This window comes from Antechinus flavipes, chromosome 4, assembly GCF_016432865.1.
Source record: "Antechinus flavipes isolate AdamAnt ecotype Samford, QLD, Australia chromosome 4, AdamAnt_v2, whole genome shotgun sequence".
NCBI lineage: Eukaryota > Metazoa > Chordata > Mammalia > Dasyuromorphia > Dasyuridae > Antechinus > Antechinus flavipes.
In genome coordinates, this window is record NC_067401.1 from 66,315,554 (window position 1) to 66,341,141 (window position 25,588).

Sequence of the window (25,588 nt, forward strand, 5' to 3'; positions counted from 1 at the left end):
AAGGATAGCTCTTCTAATATAATAAAATGATAATCCTAATATTAAGTTAATGCTATATTCTTAATATAAATCTAACAGCTTGATATGTTATCTTGGTTTTATGCTAGTTGCTAATATTAATATTATGTTGTTATAATTAATGATACCACATCTTGCTGATATTTTATTTATATTTCTTACATAAGTATTCATTAGGGATACTGGTTTATAGTTTTCCTTCTTTATTTTGATTCAGGAATGAAGATTATTTCTATCACAGGAGGAATTTGATAAGAAACCATCTTTTCCCATTTTTAAAACAACTTTTGTAAAATTTGAATTAATTGGTTTTTATGTGTCTGGAAGATTTCACATGTAAATTCATCTGATTTTGGGTTTCTTTTTTCCTTGGAAAAGCTCTGCTTGTTTAACTTCTTTTTCTGAGATTAATTATTCTAATTCTATTAATCTGGAAATTTTACATTACAAATTCATCCCTTTCATCACGATTGCTAGTTTTATGGCATATAATTGGGCAAAACAGTATTTCTTATTCCATCATTTGTTGTGAATTCATCTTTTTCATTTCTGATATTCTCTTTTTTAATCAGATAACTAATGACTTATCTCCTTTATTTTTTTCTTAAAAAAAAGTTCCTGGTTTTAGTGATTAATTCTAATTTTTAAAAATTTAGTATTTTTTCTCTGATTTTTAGGATTTCTATTTTGGTCTTTAATTGGGAGTTTTAAATTTGTTGGTGAGATTGCATGTTCAATTCACTAGTTTATTCTTTGTTGTAATGATGAAAGTGCTTAGAGAGAGATACAAATTTCTCTTAAGGATTGCTTTGCTACATTCCAAAAATGTTGGTAGTTGTTTCATTGTCATAGTCCTTAATGAAATTTTTGTGTCTATGATTTGTTTTTTACCTACTCATTTTTTAGGATTAATTATTTCTTCAGTAGCATTTTACTGAATATAGTTTTGTTGTAATATAGTTTTAAAGATGTATTTGGTTTTTTGTTTTCCTGTACTTAGGAGATTTTTTAGAACAATTTTTGTAAAAGTTCTACGTAGAACTGAGAATATGTAGTCTTTAAATTTTTTTTTATTTTCCCCAGTTAAATATAAAACAAATTTTTTGTATTTGTTTTTAAAACTTTGAGTTCCAGATTCTTTCCCATTCTCTCCACTCCCACTAAAGCACATGTAAATTATACAAAACATTCCCATAATTATATTGTGAAAGAAAACATAGCTTCCCTCCCACAAAAATAAAAACACCAAGAAAAACAAAGTTTTAAAAAAGTATGCTTCAATCTATATTCAGATATATCAGTTCTTTTTCTAGGTATGGATACCCTTTTTAATTTCCATTCAATATTCTGCAGAGGACCTTCTTAAAATTCTATGCAGGTCCTTAATTTCTTTGTTATTTATTTTTTGGTTAAATTTTCTTTAAGGATGCAATGGATTGAGGTCCTCTACTCTTATAGCTTTATTATCTATTTTTCCATGTAGTTAATTTAACTTTTCTTTTTGATATTTAGATGCTATGCCATTCACTATACCTGTTTAGCTTTGATATTAAAGTCCATGGTATCTTTCAGCATATAATAGTTTCTTTTAATTATGTCTACTTTTGTTATTGCTTTGTCTTGATATCTATTGCTAATTGCTCTTACTTCAGAAGAAACATAAAAGATTTTGCTATAGCACCTTATTTTAACTGTGAATCTTTGTGATTCAAATGTTTCTTATTGTTAGACTTTTAAAAATTCATCTTCCATTTTATGGGCAAATTGTCCTATTCATAGTTATGATAATTGTTATTCTTGTATATTTTCTTTTTTTGTTTTTTTTGCCCTTTTTATAAAGAAGACAGTGTTGACAGACAGATAAGGGATATGAGAGATAAGAGATATGTTTAGCACCAGTGTTTTGGGGTAGATGCAAGTTTCTTCTCCCTTTCTCTTTTCCTCATCCACAGCCCAAGAATGGGTTCATATCATTTTTTTCTCTTACTAAAAACTACATTCCCAATTAGTAATTGAAAACTTGTTTTATTAGGATGAATTTTTCCTCTTATCTACAATCCCCTTTATAACTTCCTCTCCCTTTCTTCCTTGTTTTCTCTGGAAAGTAAAATGATTTATTGACTAGTTTAGATGAAAATAAAGTTTTCAAGTGCCACCCTCTCCCCCCAATCCTCTTATTTCTTGTTTATGTGGTTTTCTATTTATGTAACCTGATAATGTGAGACAATTTTACTTAGTTTTGTTCATTTTGTAGATTCTGTGGAGAGATTGTTGAGAAGCTCATCTGCATTTCTTTCAGTTACTCCACCCTCTTTGGTTAATTTCTCATTTAAATAGTATTTTAAAGTATGGAAAATGTCTTCCTTATATTAAAGGAATTTCTGACTCTGGTACCAATGGGGATTTGTGAAAATTATAATTCTAGAAAATGCTTTCAAAAATTTCTATGTTAATAGGAAATTAGTAATCCATTTCTTTGTGCCTTTACATACAGATTTGAATCAAGTGGCTTACCATTTCTTTTTATTGTAACTGCATGATAAGGGAACAAATTCCTTTTTGACAATTCCAGCAACCAACGAACAGCAGATTTGCTCAGGCCAACAATTTCCACAGCAGAACCATCTCTAAAATCAAATGCAAAATTTGTGACATATTAACAAAAAAGCTATAAAAAAAAATCTAAGATATAAGTAAGCATCTCACAGAAATGATACTTTGATTACTCAAGATACAAGTTAGTACAGGAGATATTACCTTATATTTACACAATATTTTACATCTATTATCTTTTTTCATTCTTTTTTTATTATAGCTTTTAATTGACAAAACATATGCATGGGTAATTTTTCAATACTGACTCTAGCAAAAACTTCTGTTCCAACTTTTCCTTTCCTTCTTTCTATCCCCTCCCCTAGATGGCAGGTAGTCCTACACATGTTAAATATGTTAAAGTATATGTTAAATACAATATATGTATACATATCCATACAGTTGTTTTGCTACATAAGAAAAATCGGATTTAGAAAGAAGGTAAAAATAACCTGAGAAGAAAAACAAAAATGCAAGCAAACAATCACAGAAAGAGAGGAAATGCTATATTGTGGTTCACACTCATTGCTCAGTGTTCTTTTGCTGGGTGTAGTTGATTCTGTTCATTACTGATCAATTGGAACCGAATTGGATCCTCATTGTTGAAGAGAGCCACGTTCAGAATTGATCCTCATATAGTATTGTTGTTGAAGTGTATAATGATCTCCTGATTCTGCTCATTTCACTTAGCATCAGCTCATGTAAGTCTCTCCAAGGCTCTCTGTATTCATCCTGCTGGTCATTTCTTACAGAACAATAATATTCCATAACATTCATATACCACAATTTATTCAGCCATTCTCCAATTGGTGGGCATCCATCCATTCAATTTCCAGTTTCTAGCTATTACAAAAAGGGCTACCACAAACAATTTTTGCACATGTGGGTTCCTTTCCCTCCTTTAAGATCTCTTTGGGATATAATCCCAGTAGAAACACTGCTGGATCAAAGAGTATACACAGTTTGACAACTTTTTGAGCATAGTTCCAAATTGCTCTCCAGAATGGTTGGATCTAGTCACAACTCCACCAATAATGCATCAGTGGTCCCAGTTTCCCCACAAAACCTCCAACATTCGTCACTATCTTTTCCTGTCATCTTAGCCAATCTGAGAGGGGTCTTTTTTCATTCTAACGACACTATCTGAGGCAGGCAGCAATACTATTATTCTCTTTGTACAGATAAAAAAAAAGACCCAGAGAGGTTAAGTGCATTGTTCAAAGTTCCACTATTAGAGTGGCAGAATAATTAATAATAATAATAATTATAGGATTTATAAAAGCACTTTACAGTTTCCAAAGGATTCATACAGACTATCTCATTTATTCCTCACAACCCTGTAAGATCAGCCGAGGTCCCCTCAGTCTTCCCGGGATTCAGACCTCCACCTCCTCACTTTGTTGGAGAAGTGAACATTTCTGTAGAATTTGACTGAAGAAGAAACTGAGCCTGAGAATAGGTAAGTAACTTGCCCAGGATCACACAACTACTTACTGTCCCAGGCAGGGTATGAATTTAGGTCTTCTTGGCTCTAAGTTCCACATTCTTTCCACTGGGTCACCCAGTTGCTCACAGATAGCACTTAAATTCAGTTCTTATCACTCCCAAGTCCAATTTTCTTTCTATTACTACTATGTTGCCTCTCAAATGTAATATTTCCTAATTATTTAAGTCAATATCTTTAAATGAACATCAATTCATTATATTTTACCCACAGGGATCTTGTCAAATAAGAAACACTTTTCAATATTATTCTTTTGATTTCTTCATCCTCTTGAAGAAAAGAAGAAATGTGTATGAAATAAAATGGCCTACTAAGTAATAGCCAAAAATAGGTCTTAGGTAGAGCGCACAAAAGATATATGTATATATGTGGTATATATACACACATACATCTTTGTGTATACACATATACATTAGAAGGGTATTCAGAAACTAAAATGGCCTATAGAAAAGACAAAGGCTATAGAAGAAAAATGAAGCAATTTCAAGAAATATCTTGTAGGTGCATTTGATATGTATAAAAGTAAGTGTTCAGAATTTGTAAATAATCTTGTTATATTTAATGACATGTTTTCTTTGACGATTATCTTTTTAAATTAAAATGTACAATTTGGAATAAGAAGAATGACTTAGAAAAGGATTCTGGGAAGATGGTGAAGTAGGTCAGTAAATTTCAAGCTCTCCAGATTTCTCTCCCCAAAACAGAAGTGATGTGTGCCTCAGGGAAAACACAGATTGGTGAAAGATTTGGGGCAGAACAGGGTCCTCTTGGGACAACCCAAGAAGACCTGAAGAGCACAAGCCAGCAGTTAGTCAAGGTAATGTGCAAACACCTTTCTGCAGAAACACCAAGTGGGGAAGAGTTGGGTTTGACTGGAGCCTTGGAAGGAACCACAGAAATGTTCACTTCTCCAACAAAGTGAGGAGGTGGAGGTCTGAATCCCGGGAAGACTGAGGGGACCTTGGCTGATCAGACATACCAGACCCAGCTGTGCTGCAGACACCACCCTGAGTGAGAAGGAACCAGCACATCCAGTGAGTGCAGAAGCAGCGGGGAAGGGACACTATCTTGCAAGTGACAGCACTTGTAAAGGGGAGAAGGGGGAGCTTTTAGTTTGGGGTTCCAGGGCAGAGGGGAGAACCTAAAGTGAAATTAGAGGCACCACCCCCCAACTCAGAATTAAAGGTACTTACACTAATAGTTTTCATTAAAAAAAAAAAAAAGAACCAGCAAAGAAGAAAAAACCCAACCATTGAAACTTACTGTGGGAACAAGGAAGATTGGGATTCATCTTCAGAGGATACTGAAGTAAAAAAAGCTTCTACCCTTCAAAGAGTAACGTGAAATGGCTGCTTACTCTGAGAGAATTTATAGAAGACCTCAAAAATTTAAAAACCAAATGAGAGACATTGAGGAAAAACTTAAAAAGAAACCATCTAAGAAAAACAAGATTATTTTTTAAAAAGTTCATCAAATAGAAAAGGAGATAGAGTCTTAAAGATGAAAATAATTCTTTGAAAATTAGAATTGAGCAAAGGGAAAACAGTAAAGCTGTAAGAGGCCAAGAAATAACAAAAATATAAAGCATGAAAAAACTGAACAGAATGTGAAATATCTTAAAAGAAAAACAACAGGTGAAGATGTGGGAAACTGAGGCACTAGTGAATTGTTGATGGAATTCTGAATTAATCCAACCATTCTGGAGAGCAATATGGAACTATGCCCAAAGAACTATCAAATTGTGCATAACCTTTGATCCAGCAGTGTCTTTACTGGGTCTATATCCCAAAGAGATGATTAAAAAAAAAAAACCTATAAAAAAGAACTCATGTGTGCAAAAATGCTTGTAGCAGCCTTTTTTGTGGTAGTGAAGAATTAGAAAGTTATTAGAATTAGAAATAAGTTATGGTATATGAAAATAAGGGAATATTATTATTCTATAAAAAATGCTGAACAAGCTGATTTTAAAAAGGCCTGGAAAGATTAATACAAACTGATGCTGAATGAAACAAGTAAAAACAGGAATACACAGTGACTGCAAGATTATGCAATGATTACTATGAAAGACTTGGTTCTTCTCAGTGGTTCAGTAATTTAAGGCAATCCCAATAAATTCTGGATAGAAAATGCCATATGCATCCAGAGAGAGAACTATGGAGAATGAATCAACATGCTATATTCACTTCTTTTTTCTTTTTTTTTTTTTTTTTCCCTCTTGTGGTTTCTCCTTTTGCTCTGATTTTCTTTTCCAACATGATTCATTAAAAAAATGTGTACTTTAAATGTGTACATGTATAACCAGAAAAATAAAGAAAACAAAACAAAAATGATCTGTAGAACAGATCGAGAAGAGAAAATATAAGAATAACTGGACTACCTGAAAGAAATTCAAAAAAATAATTTTGCCACAATAATGCAAGAAATAATCCAAGAAAATTGTCCTGGAATAACAAAACATGAGGGGAAAGTAGAAAAAGAAAAAAAAAAAATCTACTAATCACCACTTCAAAGAGCTTCTTTGTAGAAAACACATAGGAATATTATTGTCAAATTTCAAAACTCCCATATCAAAGAGAAAATTTTGCATGAAACAAGAAAAAAAAACAATTCAAATATGCTAGAACTACAATTAGAATTATACAGGACTTATTAGCAGTCACAATAAAAGATCGCAGACCTTAGAATGATAAATACTGGCAATCAAAAGAACTAGGCTTGCGAACAAAAATATCAAAGCCAGCAAAATTATCCATAACAACTGAATGGAAAAAAAAGAACATTCAATGAACTTGCAGATTTTCAGGATTTTCTTTCAATCAAACCTGATCTTAATAGAGAATTTAACCTATAAGAGCCAGTATCAAAGATTAATTTCAAGGAACTTAACATGGACAGATTGTTTATTTTATTTTTTTTAAACAGGGAAATATATACCATATATTTAAGACTGACATCAGCAACTGAGTAGCTCAAAAGAAAGATTGGAGCAGAGTTGAATATGATCTGACTCTAAGAAGCAAAACTGTCTAGGAAAAGGTAAAAATAGTAATTATTTTTACAGAGGAAGAACAGACACAGAGGCATTAAAGGAGTTTGAAGTCAGTGAAATCTGAAGACCTACTAACATCAAGAATGGCTTAAATAGTTAATACTACATATATACCATGAATAAAGATATAAGGGAATGGGATGGTGAGGTGTAAGAGTCAGGGGAGGAATCTCCCATGGCGCAATCAGGAAGTATAAAGGCCTTGAAGCCTGAGCCTTTTTTTCCCCCGGACGTGGATACTCTGATCACATTGAAATCACATCATCAATGGGAGGCATCTTCTTCTCTAACTGGCTGTTAGACCTTATATAGACCCTATATAAGCAGTGGGGACCAGAAGCAGGTGGAGTTTACTAGGAGTCTTAGCAGCGAGTTCACCAGGAGTGAGCAGGAGGTCAGCTCGGGCAGGATGGGGACACATGGAATAAAGACCTTGAGCTTGCACGCAGCTGTCCTCCGGTGCTTTGTTAAACATGAGAACCACTGCTCAAGCGGTGGCCAGAGATCTCTGAAGGCCTCTGGCTGAGGTAAGATTGGTAAGAACCACTGTGTGAGACAGTGGCCAGAGAGTTTTCTGAAGGCCTGAGAATTAGGCGAGATGGGTGAAACTACAGCAAGTTAAGATAAGGAAGGGATCCATGAGTAAGGGGAGGTTAAGTAATAGCAAGGCAAGTTAAGGAGCAGAATTAAAGTAGAAGAGTTAACAAGGATAGGAAATAAAGAAATATACAGAGACACCATATAACAAGGATCAGTAGTAGAATTTACTAGAAAAAAAGTAAGGTTAGTAATTATTGATTTTAGACAAAGTCCAACTTAGAGATTCACTCAAGAGAGAAATCTACATTATGTGTCGGCCATATTAATGTTATTTTAGATGTACATCTACATATGTGTATATGCATATGTGTAAGAATATATACAGGTAAATATAAGTATGTAGATAGAGATATGTATGTGGGTGTAAATATGTATGTGTATGTATATATACATATATGAAAATAAATGTATCTGTACTTAATTTCTAGCCTGATTCTATAGCATTGCCCCAGAAAGCAAAAAAACAAACAAAACAAACAAAAAAAAACAAAAAAAAACAAAGAAGAAAAGAATGGCTTAGCTGGTTTGAGATGTACGTTAAGATTTCTAGAAGAAAACTGGTAGTAACACCCTAATACAAAGATTAGAATGTTCTCCTTAAAGAAAGCAAAAAAACTAGACATTATTAAACTACTTTCTGAATAGTCAATTAAGCAGTATAGTACCTTGGGGTGGCTGGAATTCCTCTGTTTCGAGCTCTGTCACTTTCCCCCATTTTATCCATCCAGGTACCACAATTAAAACGATTTCCTCCAAAAACAAAACCTGTTTGATCATCTACTCCTGCAGTTATATTAAATCCTTCAAAAGAAAATAAAGCCTTTTAAAATTCTCCAAAAATTACCATAAGTTGCTTTTTCAATTAAAAGTGTTTGCATATTTTAGAAATTTCTGCTCAAAATTAAAGAAAATGTGCAATTCAACTGGCATGTGCTATTTATAATTTATGGAGCTTCTATTTTATTATCTGAGTACATTTTTGGAATTACATTTATGGAATGTTTAAGAACAAACAAGAAATTGTTAAATTATAGCAAAATTTTGCTATTGAATTTGCAACCCTAGGTAAATTCCCCCTAATTATAAAAGATAATACTAATACAGATAGATATATATGATAATGTTTTCTGACTTTTGCTAAATGGAATAAGAAAATATAAAAGATGATCATATCTTGGTGTCAGAATATCAGGCATTATGTTGTCCAGATTATGCAACTGCGTCTACTCTGAAACTTAATATTCATAATTAGATTTTCAAAGAAATGATTAACTTACATCTCAGAAATGGGGAAAAAAATAAGTTAAATCTAATTGCAAAATAAGCTTCCAAAATAACTATAAAGTCTAAACTGTCATTTCCAAAGAATAATGTAAATCATTTCAGCTATACCTTCATCCTTCATGTTTCTATCTATCTGTGGGCCAGCATTTCTTTCTCGGAATTGTATACCCTGCAGGTGACGCTGCATAGCTTCTTGTATTACTTCATATAATGGCTGATCCTGATTGAAACAAGAATACACAGTAAGTCTTTGAGAAATCACATTTTCTTCTTTATTCCAGAAAAATTCCTAATTGAACTGAGAGAAAAATAAATTATCCTTTCTAAGAATCACTGGTTATTCATTTTATTCATAAAAACAAAACAAAATAATGAGGTATTATCTAATCTAATGGCATCTGAAATAAAATGAAGAAATAATTTGTTTTTAGTGTTTGTATTTATTGTTATATAATATAGCTGTAATCAAGTTCAATCATTCTCAAAATGGTTATTTCTGAAATTATGTAACAAATTTACATAATTATATAAACTGAAGGTTTCTATATTAGCAAAAAATTCTTCATGATTACAAATAGCCAAATAAAATGGTTTTAAAGTCAATATCTACCTAAATACAGTAATAGGTTTTTGAAAACAATGGCTGACCATTTGTCACAACTAAATAATTTAAATCTGTCTATAACATAGATATCCATTTATGCCCTAAATTAAATTTAAATTAATGCCCTAAATTAAAATTAAATACCTATTATGTACTTCCTTATTGGACCTTATTTTTCAATAGTTTCTTCTAACAAAAGAAACCAAATTTGAAGAGTGCAACTTATTGAACAATAAAAACTGCATGAAATAAAGTAATAATTGTAATTATTTGCTGTTTCAGAGACAAAAAAGCCCAACCGAACTAAAAGGCAACAGATCAATGATCAAACAATGATCAAAAACAAATATTTGTGTTTTGTCAGTAACCACATCATTAGAATTACATTGTTAAGTCACATAAGGAAGTTGCATGTATGTAAGATCAAGATAGAATCTTGATGCACAGGGCAACTATCTTGTTTACTTTGTCAAGAAGCTCTAGGTCTGAGTCATAAATGGTAATTATAAAAATTCTTGTTATATCAATTTCCAAAACATGTTGTTTTTTTCTATTTTGTAATCTAATATAGACCATATTTCCCCTTCTGTAACTTCTCTTTGGAAATTGCCTTTCCTTTCTGGGACTTTTTGTTTGCTGTTTTTCAGTTGTTTCGACTCCTTGTGAACCCACATGGAATTTTCTTGGCAAAGATACTGCCAGTCATGTCCTTCTCCAGATCATTTTACAGATGAAGAAAAACTGAGGTAAACAGGGGCCAGTGACTTGCCCAGAGTCACACAGCCAGGAAGCTCTGAGGTCACATTAGCTCTCAGGAACAGGCATCTTCCTGACAGCAGGCCAGGTATGCTGTCCACTATAGCACCCCCTTTTGATATCTATGGCATTTCAATAGAAGTTTCTTCTCCTAATTCCCTTGATCACTCCATTTAACTTTACTCTGGCCTCCAAAATGACATACAGATGGATCTAAATGTTTTTTTCTCTTTAGTAGATAGCCTGTAAGCTTTAAGATAGCAAGAAGTTTGTCTCAGTCACTCTTGTATTCATCATAGTGCCTTTGCACCAAGTGAGTAATCAGTTTTTTGGTAAATAAATACTTACTGATTTCTTGAGACTATATTATTTTATTTTAATTTTTAAGTCATGAATAGTTTATTAGAAATTATATTTACCAGTGTGCCTGCTGGCAAAGGGGGAGAGTCATCGGTAGGATACATTCTGGAAACTGGACACTTAAGAATGTCTGTGCCATTTGGAGCAATTTTGCAGTAATCCTGAATACACTGCAACCACCACCACACGGCATCTCGACAATTAAACCTGGCATAAGTTCCCTCACCAAGGAGATTGGGAATGAGTCCATGCCGCAGGGTACCAGCAAATGCTAATATTATATTCCTGAAACCAGAGATTTAAGCATACACTTTAATAAAATCAGTTTTAAATATTGAAGACATAAGAGCACATTATCTTAGACTCAATCTCATGTTCCCCTTTTCTTTTAATTTGCCCCACAGCAAATTAGTGCATAGCTAAGCAACATAAAAAAAAGTCACAACAATGAAATAGATGTCTAAGAATACAATTCTATAAATGAGAACAAGTTGTTTATGAAGAATGTGATACAGACTTAAGTTTTTTAGAGAATCAACTTAATTATCAAAGTTTGTTGTTGTTGTTATACATTTAAGCCTTATTTACTAATCATAATGTGGTGATGGCTATAATTTCTCAAAAAGCTATGTTTGCAGATTACAAAACTCTAGTGGGTCTTATTAAGCTGAAAATATTTTGAGTACTGTTTTAGAAGTTGACTTTATTGTTCAAAGAGCAGCCTAAGTTCAATAAACTTTTCAATAACTCTTCAATAGCTTGCTATCAGTGGATGATTTTTTCCCCCCCCTTTTTGGCCACAGCATGCCTCAGGACAGAGGCACTAGGTAGCACTCACTTAATCTAATTCAGTTCCTCTGATCACAAGTAATCTTTCCCTTTACAATGCTGAAGGAAATAAGGCAAAGTCAGGGAATCTCTAGCACCCCAGTTTCTTGGATGCAAAAGGAACGTCCTAGCCAAACTGATTTGGGAATGCCTATTTTCTAGTTCTTCAGCAAAGCAGTTGGAAATTCTTTAATATAAAGAACCCTGGACTCTTCAACTCACATGCCTTGGTCACTTTAATAAATAAATAAATAATAAAAATGAATAAATATTTAATAAATAAATAATAAAGAAGATTAAATAAAATAAAGGTTTTATTTTAACATGTTCAAAATAGTTCTTATAGTTTGCTTTAAGGTTTGCTGCTCTTTACACATGATTCTATCCTCATGACAATCCTGGAAGGGAGGAGTTAGTACTCTCCCCATTTCACCTAGGGGAAAACTGAGGCACTGAGAGGTTCAGGGATTTGCTAAATGAGGGAGTTAGAGCTGGCACAGGTCTGGGGGGCTTCACTGTACAATGGAGTTCACTGTTCACATCACTGATGTAATTCTACATCATTAAGAAAAGCCTGAATTATATGTACTATATTTTTTTCTTCTACCTTGTTTTTTAAATTGCTTTGACACTTAAAGGAATAATTTTAGTTACTGAAAAATCAGTGAGAAAAACCCCACTCCCAGAAGATGTTGAATAAATGAAGAGTTATACTGTTTTTTAAATTAAACAAATCTTTTAAAGACACAAGCTTCTAACTTTTAGTGGGAATTCTGGGTTCTGTTTTAAGGATAGCTGTTTAGATTTTATACATTACTGAAACTGGTAAATCTTAGGAGGCAACATAAAGTTCAGAGACATATTTGAGGTCAAACAAAAAATAGGATTAGAAATCTGAAGTTTACCAATTCTTTTTCCAATGTTCACTCTCTATCCATTGTCTCCTTGTAGAAAAGACAAAATGGCACACTAGCAATAAACAGCAGATTATAGTACAGCAATTTTTATACTTAAATGTGAAATCAAAATCACATTTTCTGGCCTAGGATGTTAAAAGAAGTAACCTAATCATCTGTTTTAGTTAATATATCAAAAAAACTTTTATCATATAGGATCTAAATGAAATATTACAACAGGTGCTTGAAAATAATCTCTTGCCCTAATGTTAACAAGAGCAGATGCATTGAAATAAATAATAACATGTTAAGTATCAATATTTATGTAAACATATGAACTGCGATTTAGTAGACATCCTACCTGGCTTCTAAATAGCGTCCAGTAATCAGTAGTATACCTCTAAGAGCGATAAAGGTATCTCTTCCCCAGCAGCGAAAAAGACCAGATGAAAAATGAGGTAAGCCTAAACAGAAAATCATAACAAAACATCAATTTCTTTTAATCACAATCTAGGCTCACCAAATAACTTTTTCTTTTTTTTTTCAGTTGTTTTTCAATCATATCTGACTCTTCATGTCAACATTTGGGTTTTTCATGGCAAAAATTCTAGAATAGTTTATCATTTTCTCCAACTCGTTTTACAAATGAGGAAACTGAAGCAAACAGGATTAAGTGACTTAACCATGGTCACAGAGATAGTAATTGTCTGAGGTGAGATTTGAACTCAGAAGGTTCACTGCCCCATCCAACAAGCCTTTTATTATGGAATGGCAGAGGGTCTGCAATGTCAAAACTACATAATATTGTAATAGTACTAAGTATTTTAATTTCTAATATGATAAACATTAGTAGCTACAACCCACATAAACAAAAATTTGTTGGGAAGGAAGTCCTCAATTTTAAAGAGTGTTTTTAAAGGAGTCTTAAGACCAAAGAGTTTGAGAACCCTTGCTACAGCAAGAAAAAAGTGCAGATTAAAGCATTGTTATTAATGAATATTTTTATCTAAGTTAAACACATGTATGTAAGTATATACGTTTAAATAATTTTTCAGTATATTACAATTTTTTTGAGAGCACGTTTAGAAAATCTGAAAATACATAATATTAAAAATTTCAAGAGAAGGAAGGTCACTTGTCAGTTTAAAGGCAACTGGTAGAACTGAGTCTGAGATTATGGTTGTTTCTACTAACCATAACAAGTCACTATTTAACATTACTTGGTACTCTACATTTAAACTCTAAAGATTAATTAGCCCACTGTCCTTTACTGTAATTAATTTGATGTTGATATTCCTCCAAGTCAAGGAAGGTAGGAAAAAATACAAGACAAAAAAATTTAAACAAAAAAAGAATTTTTCAAAGCAAAAAACAAATTAAATTTTGCCCATCCCCCTTTACCAGATACCAAAACAGATTACTAGAAACAAAAGCATTTAGAATCACCTGGTTTCTATTTCTAGGACTGGTTTTCTTTATCTTGATGGTTCGTTAGAAATTGCATTTTTTGATCTAGGGACTTGAAGTCATATTTGAAAATCCTAAATTGCTTATTTTACTTTATTTTTTTCTCAATAGTTTTTTATTTTTCCAATTACATGTAAAGACAGTCTTCAACATTCATTTTTGTATTATTTTGAGTTCTAATTTATTTTTCTCCTTCCCTCCCCAAGACAGAAAGCAATCTGATATAGGTTATAAATGTACAATCATTTTAAACATATTTCCATATTAGTCATGTTGTGAAAGATAAACTGGAAAAGGGAAAAACAAGAAGAAAAAAACAACAACAACAAAAAAAGTGAAAATACTATGCTTTGATCTCATTCCATCTCCATAGCTTTCCATCTAGATCAGATGGCATTTTCCATCCCAAGTCTACTGGAACTGTTTTTGAATACTGCACTGCTGATAAGAGCTAAGTCTATCATACTTGATCATCACATAATCTTGTGTTTCTGTGCACAATATTCTCCTGGTTCTGCTCACTTCACTAAGCATCAATTAATGTAAGTCTTTCCAGGCTTTTCTAAAATCAAGCTATGCTTCATTTCTTATAGAACAATAATATTCCATTACACTAATATACCAAAATTTATTCAGCCATTCTTCCACAAGATGGGCATTGACTCAATTTCCAATTCCTTGCCACCATAAATAGTTGCGAAAAATGTTTTTGTACATCTGGGTCCTCTCCCCTCTTTTATGATTTCCTTGGGATACAGGCCCAGTAGAGACACTGCTGGATTATAAGGAATTCAATTTTATAGCCCTTTGGGCATAGTTCCAAATTGCTCTCCAAAATGGCTAGATCAGTTCATAACTCCACCAATAATACATTAGTGTCCCAGTTTTTCCATATCCCTTCCAACATTTATCATTTTCTTTTCCTGTCATCTTAACCAATCTGAGAGGTATGAGGAGGTACCTCAGAGTTGTTTTAATTTGCATTTCTCTAATCATTAGTGATTTGGAGCATTTTTTAATGACTATAGATGGTTTTAATTTCTTCATCTGAAAACTGTTCATATGCTTTGACTATTTATCAATTGGGGAATAATGTATATTCTTATAAATTAGACTTAGTTCTCTATATATTTTAGAAGTGAGAACTTTATCAAAAAGACTGGCTGTAAAAATTGTTTTCCAGCTTTTGGCTTCCCTTTTAACCCTGGCCACATTGGTTTTGTTTGTGTAAACCCTTTTAAATTTAGTGTAACCAAAATTATCTATTTTGCATTTTATGATGTTTCCAATTTCTTGTATGGTGATAAATTTCTCCTTTATTCAAAGATCTAAAAGGGAAACTAACCCTTACTCATCTAATTTGCTTACAGTATCACTCTTTAAGTCTAAATCATGAAACCATTTTGACCTTATCTTTTTTTTTTTTTTTTGTAATTTTTTTAAAAAATTTTATTTTATTTAATAATAACTTTGTATTGATAGAATCCATGCCAGGATAATTTTTTTACAACATTATCCCTTGCACTCGCTTATGTTTCGTTTTTTCCCCTCCCTCCCTCCACCCCCCCCCCCCAGATGGCAAGCAGTCCTACATATGTTAAATATGTTGCAGTATATCCTAGATACAATACATATTTGCAGAACCGAACAGTTCTCCCGCTGCACAGGGAGAATTGGATTCAGAAGGTAAAAATAACTCGGGAAGAAAATCAAAAATGCAAATAGTTCACATTCATTTCCCAGTGTTCCTTCTTTGGGTGTAACTGTTTCTGTCCATCATTTATCCATTGAAACTCAGTTAAGCATTTTGACCTTATCTTGGTATAGGGTGTGAGATGTTGACATATGCCTAGTTTCTGTTATACTATTTTTCAGTTTTCCCAGCAATTTTTATCAAATAGTGAGTTCTTATCCCAGAAGCTGGAATCTTTGAGTTAATCAAACAGTAGATTATTATAATCATTGACTATTATGTCTTGTGTACTTAATCCATTCCACTGAATCACCACTCTATTTTTTAGCCAGTACCAAATGGTTTTGATGACTGCTGCTTTGTAATAAGTTTTTGTTTTTGCTGAAGCAATTGGGGTTAAGTGACTTGCCCAGAGTCACACAGTTAGGAAGTTAAGTGTCTGAGGCCACATTTGAATTCAGGTCCTCCTGACTTCAGTGCTGGTGCATTATCCATTGTGCCACCTAGCTGCCCCTAAAATATAGTTTTATATATGGCATGGGAGGCCACTTTCCTTGTATTTTTTTTCATAAGTTCCCTTGACATTTTTGATCTTTTCAGATGAATTACTGTTATTTTTTCTGAATCTATAAAATAAATATTTTACAATCTGGTATAGTATATTGTTTAGAGAGTAATAAAAATATACATAGATATCTTTCTAAATTCCTGTCACTAAAAAAAAAAAAAAAAGACTACCACTCACATGGCAAAACCAATTCATTTGTTGCTATTTTGTTTATGAAACTCCAATCTACATTGGAAGAAGGCAAGGGTTCCTTTGTCCTGTCCTTTTTTCTAGTCTAGAAACCAAACATAGATTATGTTTAAAGCCACAACTTTTTTATATCACAAACTATAAATCATCCACACCCTCTTTAAAAAAAAACCCCTGCAATTTCTCTTAGAATAGTACAATAATACATTTTAACATCAAGCATTTCTTACCAGCAGCTAAAGAAACACAGCATTGCTCCTTCTCTCCGGTTACCTCATTTAGTCTATATGGAACATCAGGAAGTGAGGGGGAAAGAAGGGGAAGAGAGGGGAACTTTCCTATTCCACACATTTGAACTGAACCCAGTGAAAGATGTTTTACAAATGTTGAACCATTCTGCACAAAGCTGTAATTAAAAAAAAAAAAAAAACAGCCCAGTAATTATTTAATTTGCATTCCTCCATTCTAAAATTTTATCTTCGCAATACCTATTACATAGGGGAAGTACCATTAAATTTCTGTTGAATAAGCATAACTATAATTTCTATAGCACCTTTAAATTTTGCAAAGTGTTTTACATTTGATCTCACTTTAAATTAGAACAAACTCTGTTGGGTAGATGCTGTTGTTATCACTGCCATCTTATGTATGACAAAACTTAAGGTTGAGAGATTTTTAAGTGACTCATCTTAGGGGCACAGAGGTAATGTTTGAGGAATGATCTAAAGTCAAATTTTCCAGACTCCAAATCTAACACAATACACTAAATTATCTAGCTTAGAATTTTGAATTGATTAAGTGATAGAACTGGTAGAAAATACATCTTATTTCTAATTTAAAAAAAAATTACATGGAAGCTTATGAAATAAGAAAATTCGGCTTGAAATTTTATTTTCTGAATTTCCCTACTAATTTTATGTGTTTATAAAAATGAAAATACAATTTATCCTTTACTTCTAAGGCCAAAATCTTTACAAATCTGATTTATCATTATATTGGGGAAAAAATCTGAGGACTGCTGAAAGTAGGACCAAAATAGTAGGTGAAGATAGTAAAAAAGCAAATATTTTTTATAAGTTCTATGACAATATAAAATGACAAGAAAAATTGCAACTAGACCAGCTTTTTTCAATGAGGTTTTTTCTGAGTCTTATAGGACAATCATATTTGGGATTATTTAAATGTGCTTATGCCTTTAGCCTCCCATTAATGAATGAATGAATTACTCAAAATCCTTTATAAGACTATGATTTCAAGACAAATATTCATTAACATTTTCATTTGTTACTTGCTTATTTAAAATTTAGTATTGAAATCCTTTGTGTCCCTTTATAAAAGAGAGAATAATAAAGTAACTTCACATGTATTTTCTTTATAAACATTAATATTTATTCTAGTTTTGTTGGCTATACCTCGACATCTGATTCCATGCAACATCCAGAAGAGTAGTATATGCACCAATTAATATAGCATCAAAGTAACATGGGATAAGATAACGTGGAATCTGTTTCAAGTAGAAGAACATGGCTTGCAACCATTTACCAACCTGTTAGAATAATAATTGAAAAGTTAATTTAAGTGTGTTTCTAGGCTGGTTAAATTTTAGAAGAGGAAACATAACTTTATCTATGCATAGGAACAATGAGATTTTCCATTATTCATTAATCAAGGAAAATAACAAAAAAAATTAACTAGCCCCATATTAGAAAACCATGTAAATATAAATATGTAGATTTCAAAGAGCACTTTTATCTGAAGATAACACAGCCCATCCCAAAAAAACAATTCCACTTACTTCTGCAATAGCTCCCGAGCGCGAAATTAGCCGATTACTGACATAATCAATCATCCAATCTCCAGATCTTAAGTTATTACAAAAAGGATGACCCAAATCATTCTTTGGTCTTATTTCTGCTAACACAGACATTAAACCTGAAAACAGAGAGAAACCTTATATTTCATTTCAGCTTAAAAGCTATGATTCTATGTTCTTTAATCTTGTTATGGGCAGAGACAATTTAGTGCTATGCAATGAGTTGCCATTAACCTCTAATAATCTTCAAGTTCAGTGAAAGGACATTTTATGCATCTAAAAGAAGATGGCTACTGTAAAACCTCCAATGCCATTTAAAACTAAAATCTGGGTTGTGAACATGTGACAGATACTGTGTATATGGACCATGAAAATGACAGGTGCACTGCAAATACTGAGAATCCCTAGGACTGGAGAAAAATCTCACATCAATAAGATGTGTGTTTGTCTGGAAATCTTTAAGGGTTTGCTTTGTATGACTTGGGTGTTCCTGTAAAATGGGCTGGCTAGCCTTATGGCTTCTGGCATGAGATAAGAAATATTAATGTGTGTACAGCTTTCTTCAAGACACTATACATTCCTATATAAATTAGATTGCAGTCCATCATTATTAGAGATGACCAAACTAAACTATCTCCTTTCCCAAAAGAGAGTACCAGTGTGGATAGGAGGATAAACAGGAAGATAATGAACTTATCTTTCCAGTGGCCAAAAGTAATATCTACCATAACCTATGTGCTTAACGATGACCCTATTGAATGAAATAGATTCCTGACGTGACATGATTACTTTTAGGTCTAGGGATAAGAAACCTGGAAGGCTTCGCCATCGATGAAACATATCTAGTATTCCTATGTGTCCAGAATCTCTGTTCAATGACATATCAAAGCAATGACAATGGAACAAGCTTACTTAACATTACTGGACTTACCTTGCATAAAATGACATGGAATGGAACATAAATGTCACTAATTCAGAAATTAACCTAAACAACTTTATTATTTCCTTTTTAAGATGTTTCTCTTGCTTCTAGAATGTTATCCATCCTTACTTCTATCTCAAAGAACTCATGATTTCTTTCAAAGACTCAAGTTCTGTCTGCACACACAATCCTCATCATATGTGGGACAGCTTCTGGCTTGGGAGAGGGAACTGTTTTCCTTTTGTCTTTGCATCCCTAACTCTTAACACTGTACTTAGCCCATAATAAATCACACTAATAACAGCCCCTTAGAACTGGCAGAACTCTTTATACTTATCTCATTTTCTCATACAAAGTAAGTACTTCTTTAGTTTTCACTCACGTGTGACGTGTCATGACCCCATTTGGAGTTTTCTTAGCAAAGATATTGGGGTAGTTTACCATTTCCTTCTCCAGCTTATTTCACAGATTGGGTTAAGTGACTTGCCCACAGTAACCCAGTTATGATGAGTCTGGGACTGGATTTAAACTTGGGAACATGAATGAGTCTTCCTGATTCCAGGCCTGGCACTCTATCCATTGTGCTACCTATAAACGATCTCTGGTTTCAAAGAAATCTAAGTCAAACCAATTACTAAAAGGCAAAACATAGCAAGAGCTCTTGGAGAGTAATATAAAAACTAATTCAATAACCATTTAAAGACCTACTAATTTGCAAAGTACTACCACTTGGGAAAAATGCTAAGTTATATAACACTTGACTCTAACACTCCTAAAAATTTGCAGTCTGTCAAGACATATTTGCAATATGTCAACATATATACAAGTAACTATAACACAAAATAGAAGGCACAATATAACTAAAAAGAGGCTTAAGTGCTCTTCAACTTATTTACCTTGAAGTCCTCCATACTTAAGGGGCGACCAATTTGGGATATTATAGCATCCTCCACCATCTTCTTGTTCTTCTGATTCACAGCGGTACAGTAATTGGTTTAGATCAGCCAAAGTTAATTTGGATGCTATTCTAAGAATAAGAAAATAAATAAGGGCAAATGATTATTTCATCCACTAAGTTCAAATATTATTCCAATGACATAGGTTTCATAGTACCTTAACATCCAAATCATCTCTCCGAATTTAAATACTATCTTAAAGTGATCATGGAAACCTCAGTAGGACTAATTGTACAAAAAAGCAAACTTCAAAATAACTTGACTACCTGTCAACAAAAATATAAAAAAAACACTGGAAATATGTCCATTAAAGCCACATTTCAGTTATGTGTATGTTCAGAAAGTGAACAAATTCAAATACAAAGACTACACTGGGAGCTTGAACAATTTACCCACCCTTTATGATTCTCATTCATATACTCTGATAGATTTCACACAGAATACCAACCCAACATAAGAGGAGTCTTATTTAAAATCTCTTGACACATTATGGACCAGTTTCTCTAGCTGTCCTTTACTATGGTACCTGACTGATTTCATCTCTTCTGGCTCATACATTTTTCCAATTCTGTCCTTTAGAGTGTTTTTTCTACAATGCCTCATTTGTAATGTGTTGCAATCTTCTGATACTCATCATATGCTGCTCCACTGCTCTCTGGGTAATCCTAAATTCCAACTATTTGAAAACCACTATTTCGTGACTAGCAGTTATTCATTACTGCTTTGGTTCCAGAAGAAGCTTAAGGTCATTACAAGAATTATAAGATATCCCAAGGCAATCCAAACCACTTTCTTTTGTTCAGTTCAAAATTAGTTCATGTGTACATATGTGTACTACTGAACTTTGCACTATGTGTTCAAAATCCAAATGATTATCATAGAACACAATACATTCATTGCTACATAACTCCAGGGTTTGATAAAATTAATTTAGGGTTATTAGCAAAAATGAACATCTAAAAATTCTTACCAACTGTATGGAATTTTTTTTTGACTTGCACTTTGCTCTGGACATCCTCCATAATAATGACAAACACCTATGGGTATATACTCGTATCCCTGTTTCATGTCTGACTTAATATGAGTAACAAAAATATTGAGCAAAGTGTTGTTACACATTAAATGAAATCTTGTAAGGTTTTCACACATGCATAGGAGTTATCTTATTGGAAGTCAGCTTTTAAAGTGGAGTTTTATTCTACTGGGTAAAATTAATTTTTTTAACCAACCAAAAATAGCATAGGGGAATCTTATTTTCTTCCTGTCAAATTAATGACAGAAAAAACGTGGCCTTACATAGAATTTCATTTATGAAAGCACACCAATTCCCTTCAAATATTTTCATCAAGGATATCCTTGGTGAAGTAATCCATGGATTATTCTCATAAAATTTAGGTGAAAAAAAAGACAAAGTAGTTATTGATATTCTCTTGGTCATTTTTTTTTTTTGGTAGTAAAAGGTCCAAGTTCCTCCCAAAATTCTGGTATCTTCCACTTTTTTAGATAATCTGAGAATTGGTCCATTAATATCTCCAAAACAATGGTGCCTCCAGCATGAATAAATGCACTGGTCTAGATGCTTTTCTCATTTTTTTTTTTTTTTAGTGCTGTTGCCACTTCTTGGAGCAGCACTAAGGAATTAAATATACGTGTGGTGGGGTGTAAAGTTTTTAAGGTTTTCACATGTCAAGCATCCAAAGTGAAATTAAAATTTACGGACTGTCTAAAAATAATATGATTATGAGCACCATGTGCCTTCCTTTTCTACAACCCTGCCAAGAAGTGCCAAATTTAACAGGCAAAAATATTATAAAAGTTCTTTGGGATAACACATGACTTTTCAGGCTGGGAAAGTTATTTTATTTTTTTCCAAATCTTCCAGTTTTGCTTTTAAAGTTATTTTTACTTACATGTTCTTTGTGTAGATAATCTAGCTATTGTTAATAGCATTACAGTGAAAATGAAAAAGGATTTTGGAGCTAAAAGAATTTGACTCTTGGCTCTGCCATTAGTAATCAATGCCACTTGGTATTTGTGTGACTCTGGGCTAGTTATATAACCTCTCTAAATCTGTTTAAATGGGAGTATTAACACCTATTTGTTTCATAGAACTGTATTAAATGAGGAAATGTATTTCTGAAAAATAATTTATAAATTGTAACGGACCAGAAAAATGTCAGTTATTTTTATTACTAATTACCTCAAGCTATTAATTAAAGAATTAATTAAGGCATGCCCCATATACTAAATAATTGACACATAGATTGTTATCTGCACATTGCTTTTCTATCTTTGCCACTCACAAGATGCTTGGGTCCTCAGCCCAGATAAGTTAAGAATCAACTAGATTTGAGGCAATGGCACAGCTACATGTATCATTTCCATAGTATCTCTTCATTTATTGGTTTTCTAGGCTTTTTTTTTTTCTTTAAGTTTCATATCTAATTCAATGATCTATTTTTTTTTTCTTTTTTATTGGTGAAAGTGTTTCGATATGAGTTTTCCCCTAAGGACTGTTCTAGTTATGTCCCTAAAACTTTGGTAGGTTGTGATTTTGGGGCCGAATCAATGCCCACTTGGTTTCTCCTTAGATTTCCCAATTGCTTTTTAGTCTCACAATCCTCTTAGATTGTTGCTGGAGTTGTTGGCTTGTATTGCTTCCTCCTATTTCTCTATGTTGGCTGTTCTCAGTATATAGAACTTTTTTTATATCACAAAAGAATCAGTGTCATCAAATCCTAACATCCTTGAAAATGTACAAATAACAATCTCTTTTGAAATCTCTGCAAAAGTATTTCACCTCCTCTCAATCATTCTGTCAACAACTATTTATTAAGCATACATTCTATGCAGGGCATTGGCTAGGTACCGAGGACACAAAGACATCTATGTAATTCCCTGCCTTCTTATATCTAAACAGAGGAGATAATATCTACATATGTATAAATAGATACAAATAAATAAAAAGTAATTTCTTGGGGTTGGAGTTAAGATAAGAAAAAATATTGGGCCAAAGAGGGCAATTAAGCTAAACCTTGAAGGAAACTAAAAATTCTAAGAGGCACAGGTAACAAAGGAATCTATTACAAGAACGGGGGACAAACTGTGCGCAAAGGTATAGAAAAATAGATTAATGGCTGTGTGTGGAAAATAGCAAGGTTAGTCTGAGCATCCCATAGAGGTCCAGAAGTGCAGTAAAGACGTAAGGTAAGGAAGGAACATTAGAACCAAGTTATAAAGGGCCTTAAATGTAAAAACAAGTCTGTATTTGCCACGAGAGAAACAGGGAGCTACTGAATAGGAGACTTATTAATGTGGGCAGACCTGCAGTAGTACTATTTTCACAGTTGTATGAAAGATTAGAGAGAAGAAAGATTTGAGGCAGAAGATCAATTAGGAGGCCATTACAATAGCTAGGTGAGAAATGATAAAGACCTTTTGTTATGGTGACTCTTTAGTGCCAACATTCAAGATAAACAATGATTTCTTTCTATCAAATTGCTATGTTTGTATTGCAGTAATATATGGTAGCTGTGTGAATTTTGTAGATTTGAGGGTTTGCCCAGGATTTTTTTAAAAAATCGAAAAACATTTATATCATTATTTCTCGGAGAAAATGTATTTTAGGTTCCAAACAAAAGACTATATAATACTCAAATTCTTTCAAAATTATTTTAAAATGAAGTTGGAGACTTAAAGTACAACAAGCAGTATATAAATAATTAGTAAAAACTTCCAATCAATTAGCAAATGTAGATCACAGCTTACTTTTACATAATGTTCCACTTATAAATAACATTAAGTAATGGAGAGCTGTTACATGAAAGAAGGGTCAAATGTGTTTTGCTTTGCTCCACAGGGCAGAATGGATAGGGAAGTTTTTAGTGACAAAGAGTTCACTTGGATATAGATTCAAATACTAAGACCTATCAAAGTGGGATAAATTGTTTAGGAAGCGGTTTCTCACTAAAGTGCTTCAAAGGAAAATTGGAGGATTCATAGCAGAGAGAGTTAATAAGTTGTCTAAATTCATCCAATATTTTTGTGCTCATACCACTGGTTATCCCAATTCATACCTTACTATGCTTTGCCTTCTTTTATTTCTCATTTTAAAGCTAATATTATAGATTTTGCTAGCTTATGTTCAAAAGCTGTTAATTATAGAATAGTTTTTTAATTCTAAGATGTTTATCTTACTTATCAATTATTTACTTTTTTTTTGCCTGTTCACTTAATTATATGGCACCTGGTTTTAGGATCAGTTAAGCCTATATTTTTTAAACCTTAGAGAACGCATTCTTGACAAACTGAGATATATACTAATATTATTCAATCAGTAGAGAACTAAAATTATACTATTAGGTAAACAGTTATTAGCCATTAAAAATTGACCAGATTTTCTTAAATAAGACTATACTTACGAAACAAAGGGAATTTTTAGTATAGGATCTGCATTGTCAACAGGAAGGCTTCCAGTTTTAAAATGGGGATTAAACTGTGTCAAATGATTTCGAAGAATGCCAACAGCCACTTGTGCATGAGGATCAAGACTAACTCTGAAAGTGTTAATGAAAAAATAATCAAATGTAATAACTTGTTAAAAAGCAATAAGATTGATAAAAATGTTTCAATTATATATACAAGTATGTAATATGTTTAAATATTTTATGGCAATAAACATACCTGAATATAATAACACTTCCTGGAGTCAAGTTTTCAAATTCTATTTCTTGAACATATTCATTGGGACCTTTTTTGGCAACTCCAGCTTGCTTCACAATTTTACTTTCATTAAGCTTAAAAACAAATTAGTAGAACTGTCAAGTAAGTCCATCCTAATATCATTAATATGGTACACATAATAGCCGAAAGAAAAGCCATATTTACCTGGATATGTTCTTTGAGTTCTACAGTGATATTTGGCATCCCATTGATTGAATTCTCATCTTTTCTATATGGACTTGTATTTCTTTCAATAGTTCTAGCCTCAAGAACAACTTCTTCAATTTTTCCTGAAAAAACCCAGAAATAGCTATTTTTAATGCCTTTAAATTTTTTGAATTATAAGCATATCGTATTTTAACTCTATTACAAGTCAAATAGGAGTACTAAGAATTTGGAGATGAAAATGAAATAAAAAGAGAATTGTAGGAACAGAAGTGTAGAGTTATCCAGTCAAATCCCTGATACAATAAATGAATCTCCTCTAAACCTCTCAAGATTCCATCTAGCCTTTGGATGAATACTTCCAGTAATAGGAAACTCCCTATCTCACAAAGTAATCTAGTCTGTTTTCTGACAGCTGCAATGGTTAAAATTTCCGAATTGTAAGGCCATCTTTTTAGTGACTACAATTAATCCCTCTTCTACAGGACAACCTCTTGAGATGAAGATTTATCATGTATACTTGGAAGATATTAATTTCTCCACGATATTATGTGTAAATTCCTTTAATCACTAATTTCTTTCGTTTTTTCAAGAGATGATTT

At 32.6% G+C, this 25,588-nt stretch overlaps 1 protein-coding gene across 1 annotated transcript in view; it reads right to left on the reverse strand.

Annotated features, from left to right (window-relative positions):
- Window positions 1-25,588, reverse strand: part of AGL (amylo-alpha-1, 6-glucosidase, 4-alpha-glucanotransferase) — a 79,741-nt gene that overhangs the window by 12,564 nt on the left and 41,589 nt on the right. Inside the window, exons 18-29 of the mRNA XM_051993269.1 lie at window positions 24,987-25,111; window positions 24,783-24,895; window positions 24,521-24,655; window positions 20,040-20,170; window positions 18,204-18,340; window positions 17,821-17,954; window positions 16,639-16,814; window positions 12,853-12,955; window positions 10,827-11,052; window positions 9,156-9,267; window positions 8,429-8,564; window positions 2,533-2,645 (exon numbers count right to left, since the gene is read on the reverse strand). Of these exons, the coding sequence (XP_051849229.1) occupies window positions 2,533-2,645; window positions 8,429-8,564; window positions 9,156-9,267; window positions 10,827-11,052; window positions 12,853-12,955; window positions 16,639-16,814; window positions 17,821-17,954; window positions 18,204-18,340; window positions 20,040-20,170; window positions 24,521-24,655; window positions 24,783-24,895; window positions 24,987-25,111 (1,641 nt within the window). The remainder of the gene's footprint in view (window positions 1-2,532; window positions 2,646-8,428; window positions 8,565-9,155; window positions 9,268-10,826; window positions 11,053-12,852; window positions 12,956-16,638; window positions 16,815-17,820; window positions 17,955-18,203; window positions 18,341-20,039; window positions 20,171-24,520; window positions 24,656-24,782; window positions 24,896-24,986; window positions 25,112-25,588) is intronic.